The following is an 18,673-nucleotide window of genomic DNA, read 5'->3' on the forward strand; positions in this document are numbered from 1 at the left end:
AAACTCTTTTAAACTAATGCTAGTCTATTAAATTGGTGGTGGTGCAGAGACAGTATGGGTGAGTACAAGAGCCCTGCCCTCTTCATTGCTTTGTCATCTTCCACAAGTTGGAAGGTGTCTAAAGTTAAGAGTGTTTTGTATCTGTGGCAGTTTCCCACACGTTCTACATACCGTTCATCTCACCCCCATTTGTTTAAATTTCCATAAAACCTGAAAAGGGCCAGCGTTGTGCATGCGTATGCTGAGCTGGACATAGAGATTGTGCAAACAAGGAAACAGGTGTGAGACACACAGCTGTTTCCAGAATAAATAGGACTTTTTTATTCTGAAAAGATTACAAAACAACAACAACAACAACAACAACAAAAACTAACGCAAATCCTCCTATCTTTGCATCTTGACTTTCTTTCCAGACAGGTGTACCCAAAGTTCAGCGCTGTTGCTAGGTGACAGCAAATCTTATATTTAGATTTCTAAACTCTTACTTCTATCACAGGGAGGCTATGGGTGCTGAAAGCTCACAAAGATCATTCTGAAATGCGATTACCATGTGAAAGCTGATGTGATGACTGCTCACAATCCACATTTGTAAGGCAGCTTCTCAACTGGGAAAAAATAGTATCTCTGGCTTTGTATAATGTAACATTTATAATCCGAATAGTGGTTATGGTTAGAAATAAACATCCATGCTTTTATAGCATCAGTCCGCTTGAGTCATAGGTGGGATTGGAAAAATAACAGATCATCCAGAAATACGATTGTGATTTTTCCAGCCCTGCACACAGGCATAAATTGCAAGAAGATAATAAGATCCCTCCTGCACCAGACCAAAAGTACATTGAATCCAGCATCTTGCTTCCTACAGTGGCCAACTAGGTGCCTCTGGGAAGGCCAACAAATAGGATATGAAGGCAAGAGCTCTCTCCCATTGTCGCTTGCCAGTAGCTGGTATCTGGAAGCTGCAACCAGACATCATGACTAACAGCTACGGATAGACTTACCCATGGATTTGTCTAATTGCCTTTTAGAACCATCAAAACTAGTTGCTGCCACCACATCTTGGGATTTTCTTCTTCTTCTGTCAAGGAGAAATCTTTTGGAGGCAACATGTGGGCGAAGACATGCCAGCAGTGGGTGAGGATGGAGCCCAAAGTGACTGGAGTTAGAAGTGGACGGGATACCCCTTTTTCTCTCTTACTGCTCCATTGTAAGGGTGTAAAACATCCCTACTGGATCAGACTGAAGGCCTTTCTATTCCAGTATCTCATGGGATTCCAACGGGAAAGCTCGTAAGCATGGCTGCCTTCTACAGCAACTGGTGTCCCCAGGAATATCCCCTCTAATACTGGAGGCAGCAAACAGCCACCATAACTAGCAGCCAGACCTATGCAGAACTTGTCTGAGGCCTGGGGAGGAAGCCCCCAGTCAGTTGGGAGGTATGGGGTGTGGAGGCCTGGGGTAAGTGTACCTGGCTGCCTCCCACTGCAAGGGCCTGCTAGCAGCTACTGAGAGCCTTATACCAATATGAAGAAACTTTGTAGATATGGGATGTTTGCATGAACTCTGCTTTTATAGACTTGTGTATTATATGGGAATGCTAATCTTTTATGTCTGCTTGTTGGAGGCTTATAGGTCATCTGCCCCAGCTGCAACAAAACATTTCTCTCCTGTATTGGTCATAAACTATCCTACTTGGAGAAGCTGATAAAGGGCAACCTTGTTGAAATAAAGTTCCCTTTATCTGGTGGCAGAGAGTTCTTACATGGGTGGGCTGAACTACAACTCCCATCATCCATGGTAATAGGCAATGCTTGTTGGGGCTGGTGGGAGCTGTAGTTCTGCAACATCTGGACGGCCAAAGCATCCCCAGCCTTGGAAGTGGGAACCATTTAACAATCTCTGTCTAACCAGCTTCACGTGTTTAAATATCATTCTGAGCAGAATACAAAACAAATCCCAACTAACTAATCTAACTAACTAACCATTTGTTCCCCCCTCCCCCAGAAGTTGGTTATTTTGATTTTGTAAATGTCACAGTAATCATGGATTGCATCTGTTTGTTCTCTCCACTGGCCCCCCCCACCACATTATAAGGAGCAAAGTCTTTACTTTCCATTGGACAAATTCATTATTCATGCAGTTTTCAAAAACCAGAGAAATTATCTCTAAAATAAGCAATTACTTCAGTTTCACAGCTCGCTGGCTGGGCATTTAGTAAAGCTGTTCCTTGCATCATGTCTTCCTTTTTTCCCTTTTTTAATGTGCACAGGAATGGGTTGTTTACAAAGGTAGCCAGAGTATTGCATACATATTGTACACATATTAGTGAAGAGGAGGCATTTCAAATCAAGTCTTCCAGTGTATCCACCTTAATGAGCTCTGCTCCCTTTGCTTTACAGCAAAATCATTGTTTTCTGTGAAACAAACACTTGAAACAGTTGCAACAACCCAGGCACAGAGACAAGTCCTTCCTCTTGAATGGTAGCATCAGATTGCACCTCTTAGGAACATACTGTAGGATCCTGACTTATGCAGGCCACACTATTTAATCAGCTAGCCCAAAATAATCTAACACAGTGTTTCCCAAACTTGGGTCTCCAGCTGTTTTGGGACTACAACTCCCATCATCCCTAGCTAGCAGGACCAGTGGTCAGGGTTGATGGGAACTGTAGTCCAAAAACAACTGGAGACCCAAATTTGGGAAACCTTGATCTGGATTGTTGGTGAGCCTCCAGGATTGTAGGGAGAGATAATTCCCCATCAGCTACTACCAAATCCTTAAAAAAACAAAAACAAAAACAAAACGTAGAGATGCCAGGGATTGAACCTGGGATCAGGAATGCTAAATAGCACTGCGATGAAAAACAAAACTGTTGTACGTACCTTGGAGTCAGTGCTGATCCTCCTTCATGAGACCACATCTCCTGCCATCATCACCATGATGATGTTTGTCTGTTGGATGAGGTGATCCAAATGGCTCTTTCCTCCTTTCCAACTAACATTTCTTCATTTAGACTATTTCTATACTGCTCAATTTTCACCGAGGTCAGGTTCAGAGTCTCAGCGTTTAAGGGATTAAAGCTGCCGCACAATTTGTCAACAGTCAAAATCTGCGTTTCAGGTTTTGCCAGTGGATTGTTAATGCCAACAGATGGCGAAAGCGTGCCAGAATTCGCCAGATGGCTCGTGCCACGCAACTCATTGGTATTGTACAGAAATAACAAAGGCGTCCTGGCTGGGTTGTTGGGTCTCGGTTGGCTGCTGATCTTGCATGCTGGCAAGAATGTTCTTGCCCTATTGTTGGAGGACAGTGGGGGCAGGTGAAGGAAGGGTCATAGCTCAGGAGGAAAACATGCAATCCTGGCACCTCAGGTGGCTTCTGATTAACTGACAGTTTCTTTAACCGGGTGACAAGCTATAGTTTAAATAATTGCTTTCACATTGTAAGCCACATTCCAATATCCTAAATCACATTCTGATTTCTAGGGACCAGCTGTAGAATACCAATCTACATAGGGAGTTTGAGTATCAAAGCAACAATTAAAAAACAAAAACAAAGCAAAAACAGAACAAAAGCAGCCTGTACAAGAATTGCATTAGGGAAATTAGACCCCGATTATTCTCCTTCAGATATATTGTCAAGTCAGTACTGCAGTGGATTCTGACAACAGCATTTGCAGAGATGGGCTTCGCTTTCTCCTGACCATGTCCAGAACTACTTTGTATTCCCAAGTCTCCGCTCTGCCGCTCTTCATCCATCACAATCCATCCCTGCCTATTTTGCCGTCAAAAGTCTGCTCAACATGCCTGCCTTTTGTACAAGCAACCGCGCTTCCTCCCCAGTTGCATGATTTTTATCTGAAGAGAGCTTGCTTCATTTCTTTCGCCTGGTTTTAATGAGTTTTTAAAAACACCAGTCTCCAGCTGCTTTGTATTCTAGCGTGGCGCATGCCTCGCGTCCTGAGCGCAGACAATTACATAAAATTTCCTTTACGTAGAGACTTACGGGGAAGTATAAATACAGCGTAAGCCCTGGTGCTGCTTAAAAAGAGAAATCATGCGAGCAGTCGAACAATGCTGAAGGTTGAGAAAGCTGCATGCCTCCAAATTGCCGTCAATTTTTTTTTAAAAAAATGAAGAAAATGCCAATGTCCTCACCTGAAAGCAAGTGCATAAAGCAGAACCGTTGGTGCTCTAGATGTTGCTGAACAACATTTCCCAGCATTCCTGGCCATCAGGCAAGTTGGCTGGGGCTGATGGGAGCTGTAGTCCAGCAACATCTGGAAGGCCACAGGTTCCGCACACTCAAAGGTAGAAATCTTTATAATTAAATCAATAAAAATCTAAACAGAAACACCTGGAAGTTACAGATTGCCTGCCAACTCCCTGTCCATACCATCCACCTACAAATCCTCCGTTGGTTAATTTAACATCTTCTTAATTTATCCTTCAGCTAACCTTCTATCCTTTGGAAATATTCAATACTTTCCTCTCTTTTTTGGTATATTGGGACATATTGTTTTATTTCCAGATGTTCATGTATTTCTCTCATAATACCAGTAATACATTTAGGAATAAAAACACGAAGGTTAAAAGAAGATCATGGGATGCATAGTTAGAGCAGAGTATGCAAAGATAGGCTGTTGAGTACTTACTGGTATGTTGTCGGGCTGACGTTGATGCGACGAGGATGACTTCCTGACTCAAATTTGCTTGCTAGGGTGACATTATTGCCAAAGAGACAGTATCTTGGCATTCTCACACCAACAACTCCAGCCAGAACAGATCCTGAGTGAATCCCTATCCTCATCTGTTAAGGGAAAGGGGGAAAATAAAAATAAAAATTAAACCTCTTACGTTGAATCTTCTGTTATTTCCCTTAGCAAATGAATAGATGCTCAGAAGCCAGTACAATGTTAATTTAAAGTGGTATCAACAGCCACAGATTCAGATGGTCAGGAATACTCTGGTTTGCATTTCTGAAGAGGTCAGATAAAGATGTGGAAGAGTGTTGTGTGCGCACATGTACATAGGCATGAGCCCACGTGTTTCCTTGTAGTAAAACGCATCTCATTTCATTTGGGTTAACCCCAGAATATTTCATTTTGCTAACTTGCATAATCACAAAAAACACCAACAGATGCAATGGTATGCAGCTTTGTGGCCACTGACAGAGTATAAGAAAACACGGCCAATTAATACACGCTCACGCCATATTCAAAATCAGTAGTATGAGGCAGTTATGTACATATTGACTACATCAACGAGGTTTTTTCTCTACAGCATCAATGGGGAACAGGTGGCCCTTGAAATGGCATTGGACTCCAACTCCCATCAGTCCCAGGCTGCATGACCAACTGTCAGGGATTATGGGAACCGTAGTCCAGTAATATCTGGAGGAGCACAAAATTCCCCACTCCTGGCCTACAGTCTTTCTCAACCAGTTGTGTGAATTAATGGGGGGGAAACACCATGTATTAAAAAAATCCACTAAGATACACCTCTGGAAATCACCTGCCAACAGATTCAAACTAACCAAGCAATTCACTATGGATATTTTCACAAAAGCTCACCGCAGTCGGAGCTGGAGTGACTACAAAACATTGTGACCTTGATGAGATGTGATGAGATTTTTTATCAGGAGTTTCAGCCCAATGGCCTTCTGGTTTTAATGGCTGCATCTTCCCAAGTCTGTTTAATGTGGGAGTGCAAATTAAGTATGGCTGAAAGGGTAAGAAAAATTATATAACCAATGTCTCTTTGCATCTAATCAATTAAATCTGATAGGTGGGAGAGGGTGAATGATGGCTATGCCTGCTCTAGAGATTCCCCCCCCCCGCCCGCCCACACACACACACACACACACACACACACCGGGTCCTTTTTGGAAATATTCCATAGCACTTGTGGCCTCTTGGATTCACAATGAGATGAGCCTTCATCTCATCTGCGCTGCGGTCAGGCTCAGGAACAAGGCTGCGGAACCAGCTTGTTGCTTTCCATGTCACTCCTGTTTAAAAGAGAAACCATTCATCTCCCTGCGATTCTTCCGGCCTGAGTGGAAACAAAAGTCTGGCAACCTTTCAGCCTGCATATATTCTTGCAACTGTCAGGCATGAAAGCATATTACATTGGACTGGGAAAACTGGAACGCCACCAGAAGTCTTTTTCTCTCTCTTTTTGGCACAAATGCTTATAAAGAGGAATTGTAATTCGGTTTTGCTTCATTTGCCCAGGAAAGAGCATTCAGGTTTGGGTAATAGCTTCCTTACTGGAAGAGCAGCCATCCATGTTTGCCTCCTCCTACAGCTTCTTGGTTTGGTTCGTCCACTCATGTCATTTGGAACGATCTGCTTTGTCAACTTCCTGGAGCATATGCTCCAGCTCAGTGGTTTGGATTGCACAGCATCCTGCTTTGGGGCAGGGAATCAGGCCTTTCTGGTCTCCAAACATTAAATTGCAACACTTGGTATTTAAACTGCAGCACTTAGCATTCCCATTGTTCAAATACCTGGAGGAGCGTCTCTACCCCCATTGTTCAGCCCGGACACTGAAATCCAGCTCTGAGGGCCTTCTGATGGTTTCTTCACTGTGAGAAGTGAGGTTACAGGGAACCAGGCAGAGGGCCTTCTTGGTAGTCGTGCCCGCCCTGTGGAACGCCCTCCCATCAGATGTCAAGGAAATAAACAACTATCTGACTTTTGGAAGATACCTGAAGGCAGCCCTGTATAGGGAAGCTTTTAATGTTTGATGTTTTAATTTGCTGGAAGCTGCCCAGAGTGGCTGGGACAACCCAGTTAGATGGACATCATCATCATCATCATCATCATCACATTCATACACGGTTTCAGTTCTCTTTACAACAGCCCTGTATTCTCATTTTCAAAACTTTTCACCAATATTTCTGTGGGAGGTTGAAGCAAAAGAAGGGAGACAATGCATTATTTGGGGCATTCTGGGGAAACAAAGTGAAGGCTGCCAGCAGCTGGCTATGGAAATTAGCTCTGCTTTTGCTACTGGCACTAAAGGAACAAAGAAAAAACAACAATGCAGATGAAAACAAATGTAATTAGATGAATGAGAACAGAACAAATGAAGAATGCAACTAATATGAATTGCCAAATGAATAACGAAACAAATCAGGTGTTTAGTAATGGAAACAAATGGAAACGTGAAAATCTTGCTCATCACTACCGAAATGCTCAGCTGTGGTGCATAGAAGGAAGTCGCCCTATATCTGAGAAACTCCCTTTTTAGTTGTGGCTTTATGGGCTGAAAGCAGCCCTATGACCAAATCTCCTAGTAGGTCAGAGCAGCCACCATGCTAGACCTGGAAGTTTTTACAGGGGTCAAGGAATACGGTCTCTGGAATATTTGAGGCATGGAGGCACCCTCGGCTGGTATGGGGCCAGGCAGTTCCATCATTTGGCCAGAGTTGGATGGTACAACAGCTGCATCCCCACTTGCCCTCCTTCGGGTCACTAGTGTTCCTTCTGCAACACTATTTAAACTATGCCTCCGTTAAGGAACACAGCAATGTTTAGTGCCTCTTGGACCTGGTTTCCTTCAGCAAGACATTTCTTAGCTAATTAACATTAGCAGGATACACACTCAGCTGAAGGAGACCACATGGCGTAAACCAAGTAAGTATCTAAATCAGTCGGGTTAAATTTGGTCGCCAAATCAAATCAGCTCTCTGCAAAAGGTCTGCTCAGTGTCCAACCTGATGGCAGTTCTCGGCAATAAATTTTTATTATTAGTTTGCTACTGTAAGCGGAATGAAAAGGTTTCTTTCTTTCCTCATAGTATTTAAAAAAAAAAAGAGATCACGGTCGGTTGACTTCTGTTTCCTTCTATTTCTTCTCCTTCCTTGGCATATACATGATCCATTCTAGACATGTTCCCCGCGAAGAGTCCTTGCTTTACAATTTGGTTACTAATACATTTCAGGTTTAAATCCTTGCGCATTGTCTTGGGCTCCGCATAACTGTAAATGAAGTGAAGTCTGTAATGGACAGTGCTATTTTTCAAAAAGGGAGTTAACAAAATGTACTTCAGATTGCTAGCCAAGCATGAAGGGAAGAAAGCCAAAGCCTATTTTTTTTTATAAAAGACAGGATCTGTGAGAGAAAATATGAGAATATTACTTCACTATCTTTTACGTGAATGTTTTCCAGCTCTCTGAAATATCCTTTTCTCTAGTATTATGAGGACTTTGGGGACAGAGAATTTAATCAATATTATAGAAACAGCAAAAATAAGAAGCTCTCTGTAAGGAGAAAGGAGGGGGAAAACAAGTACATAGTATATAGAAGAAATATATAAATTTTTGCATGATTATTCATAGGTCTTTCAAAGAGGAGAAAATATCCCAGGGAACTGGGCCTCTGTGGGTATGTGACATATCTTCCAAGCCCTGGGGGACTTTGTTGCAGGTTTTATGGTGTCACTGCACAGAGAGAAATTTGGACACACAGACAACTCCTCTAACAGGGAGATTCTCATGGGTGAGTTGTTCTGTGAAACATTCAAAATAAAACCCATTTACAGTATTTCATTCCAGTGTTTTCAGAAAGAGAATTTTTTAACTGCTGTGTGAAAATCCTCGCTTTCAGGGGATTTCATCATGTGTTGAGTCAAGATTCTTCCATATGTTCAGGCAAAACAAGCCTGCTTCATAGAATCTATGGAATTAAGCTGCGCAATTCAGCTTGTGACCTCTTGCTCATACATCTCAGCACAACCATGACATACCCGTCAACAGCCCTGGAAAAACTGGGACATCCCATGAGAGTACGGCAGCCATTTTGGGCGCCTTGCTCTCACACGATTTCAGGTTGAGATCTCGCCCCCAAAAATCGCTTTTCCGAGGTCAATGATCTCACGCGGGATGTCAGACCGAATAGATGTTGTCCTACATATGGCCAGCATTGTGTTTGAGGGTATGGCGTGACGAGATACCCAGTGTTTTTACAGTTCTTTCCGAAGTGCTCACAGAACTTCACATTTCTCTGTAATTGTTACCATAGTGCTGTACAATATGCCAGAATTTATCCATATTAAAGACTGGGGAAATGTATAATATTTTACTTTTCCAGACTTAGCAAAAAGAAACTTAAGTCACATTGTTTACAAACTAGGAAGAAGCCTAGTGCCGGCTGGGCCAAGCGTAGGTCTACTGTTAGCTCCAGTGAGCCATGTAGGATATACCAGTATTAGATGCAGCAGCAGCAGCAGCAACAACAACAACCAATGTACCACCTTGAAGGTCAACAAACATATATAGCGCAAGCTTTCATGGACCGACTAATCTGTTTGTCTTTCAGATGTCTTAAGACCCTTGTTGGCAATGTATTTTATTGAGCTTTACATATGGAAAGGTGGGCTATACTTTCAACAATCAAAGAAAAAGCCACAATATCATAGACGACTTGGATGTCCCATCCATCATATTGTCTCCACAACCTTTCCCTCAGCTAAAGGGAATATAACAAGATGAGAGGTAGAACTGAAGGCCATCCAATGAAGATGAATGATGGAAGATTTGGGACAGTTAAAGAAAATGCTTATTCACACAGCCCATATATAGTTCAGCAGTAAATTTCTCTACCAGACTATGTAATGATGGCTACTAGTTTGCATAGGTGCAAAAGAGGATTAGACAAGTTTATGTATTGCAAGGCTACTAGCCATGATGGCTATGTTCTGACTTCACTAGCAGAGGGAGTGTGTCCCTGAATACCAGCTGTTGAGGAAGACAAGTGGAAGAATGCTACGGCCTTCATGACCTGTAAGGGGTTTTTGCATTTCAGTTAATAGAGGACACAGCTAAGCTTTGAATGGGAAAGAGCTGCACAGTCTCTCTCTCTCTCTCTCTCTTAAGCAGTTATGAAAGAAATTGTCTTTTTTTAAAATAATTTTTATTATAGATTTTACAAATACAACCAAAAGAGGAAAACTCCACCACAAGTACAGTCTTAAATAAAATTATATACAGTAATCATTTTGCTTGTATGCGTCTTATTTTCCGATTCTGAACAAAATATAATGTACATGTTGTACATATACACATACAATACAACCATCTAACAAACAAATAAGAAATTAAATACACACCGTGAAAAAAGAAGAAGAAAAAAAGGAAAAGAAAGAAAAAAAAGAAGAAAAAAAAAGGAAATTCCCCGTCTTCCTGAGAAATCCCTTTGCTTAAACCGCTATAAATGTGAATGCTTACAACCCTGCACACTTCCTTGACTCCCTTCTACCATGCATTCTTAGGCATTACATTGCTCCCATCTCTTTTCCTTCAGGCTGTTTTCATTCCCTTCACTCCTCGAATGCAGGCATGATAACAGTACTTTTATTGTATTTTAACACGTATTTTTTATACACCTCCCATTTACCAGTAAAGTTCTGCTTTGTATTTCCTCTCAGATTGTTTGTCAACAGAGCCATCTCTGCATATTCTTGTAGTTTGATTTGCCACTCAGTAACCGTTGGCGCTTCTTGCTCTTTCCATCTTTTTGCTATAACTGTTCTTGCCGCTGCAACTGCATACAAAAAGACTTCTTTCAACTTGTTTGGGATCACCTTGTCAACCATACTTAATAAAAATATTTCTGGTCTTTTCACAAAGGAAATTGCCATCATCTTTTTCATTTCACTGTATACCTCCCCCCAAAAAACTTTGATTTTTACACACCGCCACCACATATGCATTAGGTCCCCATATTCAGATCCACATCTCCAGCAAACATTTGCAAGACTTCTATTCATTTTGGCAAGTCTGGCTGGTGTAAGATACCACCTATGTGCCATCTTCAGCATATTTTCTCTTATATTATAGTTTGCGGTGAATCTTAAATTGACCTGCCACAGCTTTTCCCACTGCTCGAACAAAATTGGGTACCCAAAGTCTTGGGCCCATTTAGTCATGGCAGCCGTTACCATCTCGTCCATTACTTCGTAGTCTAGCAAGATCTTATATATGCGGGAAATTAGCTTATTTTTCCTATTTAGCACTTCCTTTTCAAATATAGAAGGTTCTTTCCCAAACCCGCAAATCTTGTCTTTTTTAAAAGTTTCGTTAATTTGGAAGTAATCCAGCCAGGTTGAGAGTTGGTCTTTAATCTCCTCATAGTTTTTAAGTGCTAATTTCTCTTGCCTTTCTGTTAACAGATTATTGTATGTGATCCACTCTTCCTTTTGATTATTTATTCTTTTTAATGCTGCGGCCTCGAGCGGGGAGATCCATTTTGGTGTTGCCCTTTCTAAATATCTTTGGTATTTATCCCAAACTCTGAAGATTGCGTTCCTTATAATATGACTGCAGAAGCCTCTGTGTACCTTTACTTTACCATAATTAAGATACGCGTGCCAGCCAAAACGTAGGTCGTGTCCCTCTAGGTGAAAGAAATTGTCAATACTTGCAAATACTGAGTACATGCCCTTTCATAGCCCAAGCATGACCAATTAGTGCTGGCATCTCTTCATTTCAAATTTGAATATTTTTAATCATGTCCTTACTTACATTATGCATATTTAAATGTCAGATAATGTTTTATTCATCACTTATTCAATGCTTCAAAAATAAATAAATATATGAAGGATTTCCTCTCCCAGTCTAACAGAATTATTTTATTAAATCAGAAATCTGTGTTATGTCCTTTGTGGTCTATTAACATTTCCTGTGAGTTGTTCTTTCTTTCTCTCTCTCTCTCTCCTTCTTGGTGTGTCTTTTGTAAAAATAAAGATTATGTCCACTTATTGAAAGGAAAATACAACGGTAAAAGATTAAAACATAGATCATTACAGTACACTCTTTTTTTCTTTACTACTACTAGTCATAGCTTTGCTAAGGAAAAGAATTCTTAGTACTTTCAAGAAAGCAGTTGATCTAAAATAGGATTTATTTTCCAGCTTGATTCATAAGATTTCCAAACCTTTACTAGATTCTAAAGTAATACAAGGATGGACTAGGCTTCAATTTATGCTCTATCTTGCTGTCAATTGTATTCAAAGTGGTTAACAGGACAGCAAAAATACAATAAAAATAATGGTTAAAATGTATACGCATAAAAGAGCAGGGGGGAATCCAAATGTTAAAACATGAAAAAAAATAAGGCATAAACAGCAGACAGTTTAGAATAAAAATCTCGTTTCACTGTCATGATCTATCAGTTTCCTCAGAAGGAGAAAAAAGGAATTGTGTTTGTATAACTCAAGATAGCTTAATTGCTATTAAATCTAGAGGGAGGATAAGAGTTATCAATTTTCCTTTGGATTAGTTTACAATGTTTTGGAGTATTTTTTCTTGAGCATTTTTACTCTTAAATCATTAAATACATTGTTTGAGTATTATTATATAAATATACGCTCATCTCGTTACAGTGATCTTTCACAGTATGGATTCTTCTTGTTATTTGGTTATTCCCATGATTGTCTTTTTTGTCTAGCATGATTCCTTGGAGGCTGGATCTGCTGTCCTGTGGATCCTGCCCCCTGAGGCAGTCGCCTTACCTTGCCTCATGGGTGGGCCAACAATAACCATACATCTGTGTTCAAATGAAGAATGTTGCACCCACTTGGGGAGGGGGGGACACACACACTATCTTATGAACATTCCCTTCTGAAATCTTCACCTGAACCATTTTTTAAAGTCATAAATATTTCATTAAAACACCTGCATACTAAATTAAAGCAGTTGGGGGTGCAATAACTTAAATTCCACCATTACTAATGGATTCCCTAACAGCTAGCTTGCTAATCAATTTGTTTTGATGCCAGATACCATCCAGTTAATTGCTGAAAATTCATAGCTCATGAAAACTTGTGTTTCAGACCCCTGCTTGGCGGGGTGTGGCTGTGTGTGTCTCCTGATGCAAACAAGTCACTCTGTAAAAAAAAGAGGGGGGGAGGAGATGCTGCCTATACAAAAATATAAAAGGAAGAGGGAAATAAAACAGATATAATAATTTCAGCAATCCTGATTTCTCAAACTGTGTGGAGTATTGCAGCACGGTAGTTTTATGCTTAAAGTTCTGCATTATTGCTTCCTTTCCTTTTCGTTCTGATTGTAAGCTACTTTGGAGGGATATGAACCCAGAAAAGCAAGCGAAAATATTTCAGATAATTAAATAAACCATTGTGGCCGGAACTAAGTGTTAGAAAAGTGGCAAATAAACTGTAGTAGGCAAGTCATGCATGGTACCCAAGATCATAGTGAAAACCAGGAAGGAAAATGCTGGAGAATGGAGGTGTCTATTCATATTCCAACTAGTGTTTAAACTGGGGGGAGGGGGGGCGGGGAACCCGAGCTTCAGCGGTGCTCTTTAAAACAAACTTCAGAGAAAGACCTAGCTATGTCTACGGTCCTCCTTATATGCATCCATAAAGCTTTGTTGAGTCATGCTTACGAATGACAAATTAACTAGTAAAAGATTCATTCATAAGTCTTTAATGGTTTCGGCCAGCCAGTAGGCACACGGTGATCTGCGTAGAACAAAAAGCCCAGAGGTAGGGCCTGCCCACCCATGAAGCAAGGTGAGGAGGCTGCCTGGCGCAGCAGGCTCAGGAGAGCCGGGAGGGGTGGCAGATCTGTGCCCTCAGCCGCCCACCGCGCATTGCTGCCTCCCACTCCCCTCTGGGAAGTGGGAGATGCAGCAATGAGAGAGGTGGCTAATGGGAAAAGCACTCCTCTCTCTCTTTGCTGCATCTCCCTCCTCCCTGAGAGAAACGCGGCTGATGTGAGCCAAACCACGCCCCTCTCTTCTACTCAAGGGGGTTAGTTCACAACTGCTGCATTTCTTCACTTTCCCCATTTCTGATGTTGATGCTCCCCCCCCCTGCCCCTTAATGCGGCAGCTAGACTGGTGACTGGAAACCTTCTGGTATGTAGGCTGAAACCCTACCTGCCCGTGGGCTGTCTTGCCAGAGTGATGCATGCTCTGGTTATCTCCCGCTTGGACTACTACAATGCGCTCTACATAGGGCTACCTTTGAAGGTGACCCAGGAAGTACAACTAATCCTGAATGCGGCGGCTAGACTGGTGACTGGGAGTGGCCGCCGAGACCACATAGCACCAGTCTTGAAAGACCTACGTTGGCTCCCAGTACATTTCCGAACACAATTCAAAGTGTTGGTGCTGATCTTTAAAGCCCTAAATGGCCTCGGCCCAGTATACCTGAAGGAGCGTCTCCACCTCCATTGTTCGGCCCAGACACTGAGGTTCAGCTCCGAGGGCCTTCTGGTGGTTCCCTCACTTCAAGAAGTGAGGTTACAGGGAACCAGGCAGAGGACCTTCTCGGTGGTGGCGCCCGCCCTGTGGAACGCCCTCCCACCAGATGTCAAGGAAATAAATAACTACCAGACTTTTAGAAGACATCTGAAGGCAGCCTTGTTTAGGGAAGTTTTTAATGGTTGATGTTTTATTGCTTTTTATATTATTATTAATATTCTGTTGGGAGCTGCCCAGAGTAGCTGGGGAAACACAGCCAGATGGGCGGGGTATTAATAATAACAATAATAATAATAATAATAATAATAATAATAATAATAATAATAATATTTCCAAAGCTGATTTTTCACACCCACATTTACAATATTCCCCAAGTGGAAACCAGCATGGGGAAGAAGCTGGGAGCGAAGATCAGAATTGGGAGTGAGGCAGAGGCATGAGGAGCCAGCTGGAAGTGAGTCCCAGTTTGAAGATGATCTTAGCAAGTGTGTGGTCCACAAAGAACCACAGGAGGGGAGTTGCTAATGACAATGCCTTATGTAAAGCATGAATTATTTAAATAAGTTAAACAAGTAGATGCTTGCCTGGATACTTCTGCGGTTATATAGCCACTCCACAAACGTAACTGGTTTGGAATCGAGGAAATGTGAGCCAAACAAAGACAGCTGCGGTCTGGATAATTATTAATGCTTGCACATGCGTTGGCAGAAGGGTCCCCTGAAGACCTATTATAGGTACGTTCTACAGAGGTTCTCATAACATCTTTGGATTTAGTTTCATTTTTCTCACGCACAGCGCTACCGCGTCACACAAAACGGCCTTTCCAGGAGCTGAAGGGTACCTTAGGCTCTGTCTGACTGTGTACAAACAATCCAGCCTTTTCCAACTGATTTCTTAAGAGGGTACAGAAAAATTGGGCCTGAGGAACCATTCTAAGATCCATCCTCACTCCAGGCCCAATCTAACAACTTTAATAAACTGAAAGACTCCCACCGGCTTCAGTGAGCCCTGTATCAAGTGAAAATAGGAAGCTCACACCAGGGTGGGTTGCAATTCACACCTAAGCTGGTTTCGTTCCAGATGACAGAGGAAAGAAACATGAGCCCCTGTCAGGAAATTCGTATTATCTTCATGATGGTACTTAAGACACCTTTCCGTTAACAGAAGTGCTTTCAACTTTCCATTAACATAAAAGTAAACAATTTTAAAACACTTTATTTTATGCTGAAGTTGAATCCTGCAGAATAAGGTATGTACGTCAAACTTTATAAAAACAATTAAATAAAACAATTAAAATAAAAAGAAGGAAGTTGTGGGCTGAGCCACGGCATCCTCTATCCCTGCACGAAGGCAATAGCTATGGTGTAAGGGAACAAACGTGACAAGACAACCATCTGGGATAAAAATTGGCCACAACTTTATCAGTTACAGATGTAGGTGGACTTTGGCTCAGGCACTGGGTGTATATCCATTTCAGCCTGCGGCTGGAGGCCTGAAATTTGAAGTGGGTCGTGCCAAGGATTGTGGCCACCTCAAGTTGCTAATCTGCCAAGGTTGTAGATCCCCAGACAGCCACTGGAAGCTTCTGGACAGAGACTTCCACTTTGACCCCTTCCAACATTTGCTTCCAGTGTTTGGTTTTTGAGGTGGGATACTTCTTTTTAATGTTGAGGGTTGCATCATCGGGGAGAGGGGAGTTTAATCTGCTCGGGGGGCAGGCATGCTAGCAGTGAGCAGGGCCAGAGCCACATAAGTGCAGGCCATCTCCTCTTTCTTTTTTAAAAAATATTTTTATTAAAGATTTTCTTGATTTACAGAGGTAATGCAATGTCTCTCTCGTATTCTTCCATATAACATTTTTACAAATCGGTTGTTGTTGTTGAGACATTAGGGAGAGAAGGGGGAGGGAGGTGGGTGGGATGGAGAGATGGGTGAGGTAGGGTGACGATATTTCTGTTTTACTTAATATGTGTAGGGTTTGGTGTCAGCGTTGTCTGTGCAGGTTCTTCTTTGGTGGTGAGAGAGGTTGGGGTTGGTGTGGGGCGTGATTGTTCTTTTGTAGTTGGCTGTGGTGTTCTTTGGTCTCCTGTGTGAGTGGGGTCGGTGGGTGTTTTTGGTCAGGTTAGCCATATTGATTTGTATGCTGTTGGTAGATTTTTGTCATTGTCTTGTTGGGCTGTGTGTGTGATGAAGGGGGACCATACCGGGGTGAAGGTGTCTTCTTCCGTTTGTCCCCATGTCAGTTTCAGCTTACTGGTTAGTTTTTCTAGTAGGGATGTTTCCATCCCCTCTTTCTTTACTAGGACAAATTTGAAAAGATGGTGTGAGCTGCGTGTTTTTAGAAATGCGTATCTTTGAAATTTGTTTTGTTTTGTATTGTACATCTTGAGCTGATGTCATATGCTCCTACAATTTGAAGTCAAAATCTGGGGAGCCATCTTCCTGGACACCATCTTCCTGTTTTTTACTACGAAAGCATGGCACACACTTTGGTTGCTGTGATCTTGTGCAAATTTGCACCACAGCTTCCCCCCAAAAGTGCTTTGGGGGGCATGGTGCTAAAAAAATGCACATTTTGGGGCACCACATGAGATCGAGCACTGCAAAAAAAGCACTTATTGTAGGGAGGGATCATGCTGTGAAATTGTGCAAGATCATGGCAATAAAAATGGCTACAGCTCTCTTGCGATAAAATAATGGGATGTCCCCTTTTTCCAGGGCACTTGCAGGGTATGTGATATAAGTGCTCTTGGAGCAGAAAAGTAGGGTATAACTAATAAAAATCAAGAAACACTAACTGTTTGTTTGTTTGTTTGTTTGCTTGCTTGCTTTAAAAATTAAAACAATAATCAGGAAACCTGAGCCTTTGAATAGAGAGCTGGACTGGGTGGAAGAAGTAGGAGCTTTACCAACCCAGCTTTTTGTTTTGTTTTGTTTTGTTTTTTAATTAAAGATTTTCGAGATTTACAAAAGTGTGTGCAATGTTTCTCTCATATTTTTTTTCCCCATGTAACATTTTTACAAATCAGTTTTGGTTGTTGAGACATTAGGGAGAGAAGGGGGAAAGGAGGTGGGTGTGATGGGGGAATGGGCGAGGTGAGGTGACGATGTTTCTATTTTCCTTAATATATGTAGGGTTTGGTGTCAGCATTGATTGTGTAGGTTCTCTGTTGTTCGCTTGTGTTTCTTTGGCGGTGAGAGAGTTCGGAGTTGGCGTAGGGTGTGATTGTTCATTTGTAGTTGGCTGTGGTGATCTTTGGTTTCCTGTGTGAGTGGGGTTGGTGGCCAACCCAGCTTTTTAAAAAGAAAATTGTTCAAAATCTGTACCAAGTTCCTCCCCCACTTCCAGATTACCAATAAAATAAAATAAAAAATAATGCAAAAATATTTACTTTCTGGAACCATGCAAAAGGGGAGAGCAAATTTAAGCAGAAAAGTGGTCTGCAGTGAAAGGACTAAGCAACACCAGCAGAAACCATTTTAATGCTTTAATTTCCAGCCAACAAATTCTATTTTTTTTTAAATAAAACAATCCACCTTTGGGGTTTCCTTACATGCAATCGCATATATTAAAAAATGTAACTTGCACCTCAAATAACCCTTCCCCCTCCCAAAATGCACAAAGGGAAGACACACAAAGTTAATATACTTGGGCTTCACCCAAAACTATCTTGACCTGATTTTCCAGGCCTTTGATCAGCTACCTTGTTCATCTGTACTCCAGAAGCACAAAATAAATATAGAGATTAGACTGAAGTTAACACAGCATGTTCTCTGGGGGTGTGGGGGTGTGGGGTGGGAACAGCAAGATGAATGAAAACGCCGATTTGGCAGCGGATATACTGACAGATGATGGTGTGGCATGTCTCTAACTTCCTTGTTTGTTATTGCTCTGCAGCCACCCTTTAATGCCACTAATTGGGCAAAATTGGTAGCTTAAAGGACCCAGATGCCTCTCTCTCTGCCGTGCTGCACTGCCATGATCATTATTAACGTTTATTGCCTGCCTGGGCTCTTGCCTGGGCTTTGCTTTATTTGGAACACTGCCTGGCGATTTCTCCTCCTAGAAGTCATTTCCTTCTCATTCTGGGTTGGTGTCAACAAGATACGCGTTTATTTTTAGGAGGAACAAATTGAGGTTTGCCAAGTCAATAATAGGCCCCCTTTCCATGAGCAGCATAGGACGCTTCTCAGGGAGCTTCCAGACCAGCTGTGCACAGAGCATCCAAGCAGATGTGTTTGCACAAAGCTTGCACCGAAGTTATACAGTGTGCCAGTTCACCCTAATAGGCTTGCATGGAGGCTATATCCAACATTTCCAGCATTTGCAGACCCTCCAAGTGTCCCTATTTCCCAGGGACAGTCCTGGATTTGCAGAAGCCGTCCCAGTTTCTGATATGATCCCAGAATATCCTGTTTTTCCTTAGGACATCCCT

At 42.0% G+C, this 18,673-nt stretch overlaps 1 protein-coding gene across 1 annotated transcript in view; it reads right to left on the minus strand.

The window, feature by feature from the left end:
- Positions 1-18,673, minus strand: part of GUCY1A2 (guanylate cyclase 1 soluble subunit alpha 2) — a 136,840-nt gene that overhangs the window by 13,158 nt on the left and 105,009 nt on the right. The window contains exon 7 of the mRNA XM_033146218.1: positions 4,656-4,810. Coding sequence (XP_033002109.1) covers positions 4,656-4,810 — 155 coding nt within the window. The remainder of the gene's footprint in view (positions 1-4,655; positions 4,811-18,673) is intronic.

The sequence above is a fragment of the Lacerta agilis genome, chromosome 4 (assembly GCF_009819535.1).
Source record: "Lacerta agilis isolate rLacAgi1 chromosome 4, rLacAgi1.pri, whole genome shotgun sequence".
Classification (NCBI taxonomy): domain Eukaryota; kingdom Metazoa; phylum Chordata; class Lepidosauria; order Squamata; family Lacertidae; genus Lacerta; species Lacerta agilis.